This window comes from Phalangium opilio, unplaced genomic scaffold (assembly GCF_054372755.1).
Source record: "Phalangium opilio isolate 3A_F unplaced genomic scaffold, DU_Popi_V2 ptg000002l_1, whole genome shotgun sequence".
Lineage (NCBI taxonomy): Eukaryota > Metazoa > Arthropoda > Arachnida > Opiliones > Phalangiidae > Phalangium > Phalangium opilio.
Genome location: NW_028324144.1, coordinates 3,652,543 through 3,656,861, shown reverse-complemented (window position 1 = coordinate 3,656,861; position 4,319 = coordinate 3,652,543). Strand labels below are relative to the sequence as shown.

General features: G+C 37.4%; 1 protein-coding gene across 1 annotated transcript; it reads right to left on the bottom strand.

Moving 5' to 3' along the window:
• Positions 1–503: 503 nt before the first annotated feature.
• LOC149718338 (uncharacterized) lies at positions 504–3,442 on the bottom strand. The gene is made up of 4 exons (XM_089841583.1): positions 3,146–3,442; positions 1,916–2,330; positions 1,424–1,611; positions 504–962 (listed from the first exon to the last, which is right to left on the bottom strand). Exons 1-4 carry the CDS (start codon positions 3,322–3,324, stop codon positions 524–526), a joined length of 1,221 nt encoding a protein of 406 aa, XP_089697709.1. The 5' UTR covers positions 3,325–3,442; the 3' UTR covers positions 504–523.
• Between the last annotated feature and the right edge of the window lie 877 nt (positions 3,443–4,319).

Sequence of the window (4,319 nt, the reverse complement as noted above, 5' to 3'; positions counted from 1 at the left end):
AAGAGAAGCCAACAATTCAAAATTTATTTCAAAACTATCTACACAACAAGTAATAAATTCAGGAATACATACATCTAATTGGAATCATTGTGTACGTACCATTTTGATTTTCACTCAACGTATATAGGCGGATTTTGTGGGAAGAGCTAACTAGACTTATCATTATGCATGACGAATTTTACCTGGCGACTAATCTATCTCTGTTGTACCTTACGCGAGCGTCTAGGAACTGGCGTTGCTACCAACCAATGAAATCACAGCTAGATTAAAGACGCAATCAGAATTATGAGGCGTGACGGGTAGTAAGTTTTCAAGCCCGGTGTACCCACAATACCCGCACAGAAAATAACATGGTATTTAAGGGTACACGATAATTCCTAGTAGCTGTATGTATTCCTGGTAAAACCAACCATAATAAGAAAACCATAACCGTATAATACTTTCCATAAGCCTATACTATATGCCCCTATGGCAAGTATTATGAAATAAGGTTATGATAAACGCAAATTATACAAAAATTTATTCAAGCTTTTCTCAGGTACACCTTCCTAATATGCGCCGCACCAGGAGACAAGTTACAAGTACAAGTAAATCCGTTCAAAGTGACCCTATTTTTACTTGGGAGGGCGTTATTACGGTAACAAGAGAACAGTTCCAATCCCACCTGCGACACCGTTACGCTTATTCGACAAACTTTGTTCTTGGTGATGACCAAATCACCAGGAATTTGCAAAAAAGTGCTTTTAGGAAGAAATGGTATCCTTGTCTCCATTTTGTCGCTAGAACCGAAAGTTCCGCAAGTCACGTGAACGGTGGCTTCGACGAAATCCGTCGTATGTACCTTTGACAACGCGTGAAATTCAACGCCCAATAGAACTACGTCACGTTCTTCGGGTGTGAAATCGGCCACGCAAATAAATGGACTCTTAACAACGTCAGTGTCCGAGTAATTGACAGGAGACCTGAGATTACAAGATGGATTATGGAACAACCGCGTAATTTATGGACGTTCCCTAAAGCTTACTACACATTATCGCGTTTTGAAACGTCGTGTAGCGTCAGGGATAGATTTAATTTTAGAAGTAGGAATGGAGAACAGAGTAATGTGGGCGAGCGTCAAAGCCCCGGATCCCCTTCCACGGTACGGGGGGGGGGTATGAAAGAAGAGACGGGTCATAGCGACAGAGGTAAAAAGAAATTACGTATTTTTCGCCGTCCCCATTTAAACTTTTCGTTACGTGTTGGAGGGAGGGGCTCTATACTGGGCTATGAGTCGAACTGACGTAAATCTATCCCTGGTAGTGTATAATACCTTTGGAAAATGGCGCTAAAGCTCGCGTTACGGTCATAGCGACATCTGACGACGCTCTTCAACGCTTCAAAATCCGCTAATGTGTCGTAATCTTCATTAAATCCGTCTTACTTGCAAAAATCAACGCTAAAAGTCTGTTCCCCATTACGTTTTCTACGAGTTGAGCACCAATAAGGTAGTTGAAGTGAACCAGGTTGATTAATATTGGCCAATAGCGACAGTTTTTCATTATCAGTCAGAATATCACTGTCAATCGGTCCAGCCATAAAATCCCTGACAGTCATTGACAAGAAGTCAATCTAAATATACAACGACATGACCATTCATTCCATCATATACTTGAAGAGAAACCAACGTACAGGGGAGGGTGCCTTCCGCCTTAGGTTATTTCCATTGCAACAAGAGACAACGGCAGACGGAGTTCACCTGAGTTCATGACTACACGTGAAGGGAGGCTACCTCTAGCGGTGCTTCTTGGTGCGAGGATTATAACCTAAGAAGTCGGCCCAGCCCCTGTGGTAATCGGACACGATTGTCGCCTACGATTTCACTTCCTGTTTCTTCTATTTACCCTTGATACTACAATAAAAATGAGTGAAATACCTTTGGTAAGTACTCGAAAATAATAGATCTGGCTGGAACACCTTCTTTTTCGGATTCGTATTTGGCACGTTTCATTAACATAACGAATAAATTATAGGGGACATCCCTAAAGGTGTCGACGCATTTCTTTAAATCACCAGTGTACATTTTTAAAAGTATTTCAGACTCCAGCGTCGACAGACGTTTAGAGGTACAATAATCTTTGGCTAATTTCAACAGAAATTTGCTAGGGCCCTGTCCCAAATCGTCAGATTTCGACAAAATAGCTAATGCGGATTCGGGTGTCAAGTGTTGAAAGATAAAAGCGTGACAAAGAACTTCCAAAGGCGGACAAGCCTGACATAATAAAGTTATGTCCAAAACGTCCCTTATTGTGTACAGAAGTTGTTGGGGTTCTTCGGGGTCAATCATAAATCTGCATGATGAGTTAGGGGTCATTAATAGAGTTTATAAAAATGTATGAAACGTGTACGGCAACGTGTAGCGTAAGTTTAAATTAATTTCTTGTAGAGAATAATAAATAATAATAAATGATCTCTTTTATAAAATAATTAGAATATAATTAGTCTTATAAACAATCAAGGACTACTGCGCCATCTGCCATTGCTTTAGTGGCGTCTGCTAAATCGAACCCCGTACCCCTACGGAGTTGGTTGAATTCTCGCAGGTTGAGAGAGCTAATTGGGTAAGAGGTTCGGACTAGCAGACGCCACTAAAGCAATGGCTGCGTGCGCAGTAGTCCTCGTTTTTAGAACTAATTAAACACTAATTACTTTGTAATTAGACATAAATTATATATTTTTTAATATTTAATTCCTTTTAAATTTAGAAAAGGACCGTTCTTTCAAGGTTAATGTTATGTTACCTAAACTTTTATTCAAATGAAAAGGTCTATACTAAAGCAATGGCTGCGTGCGCAGTAGTCCTCGTTTTTAGAACTAATTAAACACTAATTACTTTGTAATTAGAGATAATTTATATATTTTTTAATATTTAATTCCTTTTAAATTTAGAAAAGGACCGTTCTTTCAAGGTTAATGTTATGTTACCTAAACTTTTATTCAAATGGAAAGGTCTATACTTTGTCTATAAATTAATGAATTTGAAATTACAACTGATGAGTTTTCCAGCAAACCAAACCTTACCCCTTATATCTAGAGACACGTTTGACGTTGCCGTACACGTTTTTTCCTCAACTCATTCAAGAATTTAGGCTTTCAATTTACTAACCTTTCTATTTTCTTAAAAGTCGCGTAAGAAACATTCTCCAACGAAATGATAATAGTTGGAGTTTGAGTTTCGGCTTCAGCCAATAAATCTCGAATATTAATCTTGTTTTTGACAAAAACGGCAAGTGGAACGCGAACGTCACGCGTTCCTACGATGAACGTTATTTCTTCACCACCCATTACAATTTAAACTAAAATAACACGCAAAATAACGCGCGCGCAAACACGAATAAAATACAACTTCAATCGTTATACTAAAATAACAAAGTTCACGAGCAATAAAGTCAACGCTGCAATGTTGAGGTTTTATCAAGGCGGAACCATTATACCTTCGTAAATAAAAAATGTGATAATTTGAAATCTAATCTTTATAACGAGTAAGAACCAAAGGTGAAAGAAAGAAAAAAACAGGAAAAAGATTAGATAAAGTGTCTTTGACACAAACAGAAAAAAAATTCCAGATCTGCATGGTCTGATTCATAACGAAATTTTTCTTCTTAAACTTAAAGTGTTAAGAAAATACAAATACTTCAAAACGTTTTACAATAATTTCTAAAGTTATTTCTAGAACTTCTTTTTGGTATAGTGTATTCCGAGTATGGTGTTTAGGACACACTATACCCATTTTTGGTCGACCAATCAGCGCTCTACAATAATATTACGTTCTCTTTATGACGTAATCTAACTTTTTCCAAGTAATTAACATGATAACGTGACTTCAACTATCCATTATTTAACAAAATAATAAAAACCTTAGAACTTAAACCCTTTAAGATCAATCCGGAACATTAGGTAAAGTCAGAAATATGCCACGTGACAGATAGTAAGTTCTCAAGCCCCACCCATAAAACCCGCATAGAAATTAACAAGGACACAATGATTCCTATTAGCCGTATGCATTCCTGACTTTTTAAAAAGAATCTATTCACCAATTCCAATTAATATCATGAATATTGATTATTATAAAAAAAATCCCTAGGCAACATGGGAGCTCGAAAAATATCCATTATTTAACAAATAATAAAAACCTTAGAACTTAAACCCTTTCAAGATCAATCCAGAACATTAGGTAAAGTCAGAAATATGCCACGTGACGGATAATAAGTTCTCAAGCCCCACCCACAAAACCCGCATAGAAAATAACAAGGACACAAAGATTCCTATTTGATGTATGC

Excerpts from the sequence above, each read along its gene's own strand:
- LOC149718338 (XM_089841583.1), bottom strand. The coding sequence starts at position 3,324 with ATGGGTGGTGAAGAAATAACGTTCATCGTAGGAACGCGTGACGTTCGC. Across the intron at positions 2,331-3,145 it reads ACTTTTAAGAAAATAGAAAG|ATTTATGATTGACCCCGAAG; the intron begins GTTAGTAAATTG and ends CTCATCATGCAG. Across the intron at positions 1,612-1,915 it reads TTTTCGAGTACTTACCAAAG|ATTGACTTCTTGTCAATGAC; the intron begins GTATTTCACTCA and ends TTGTATATTTAG.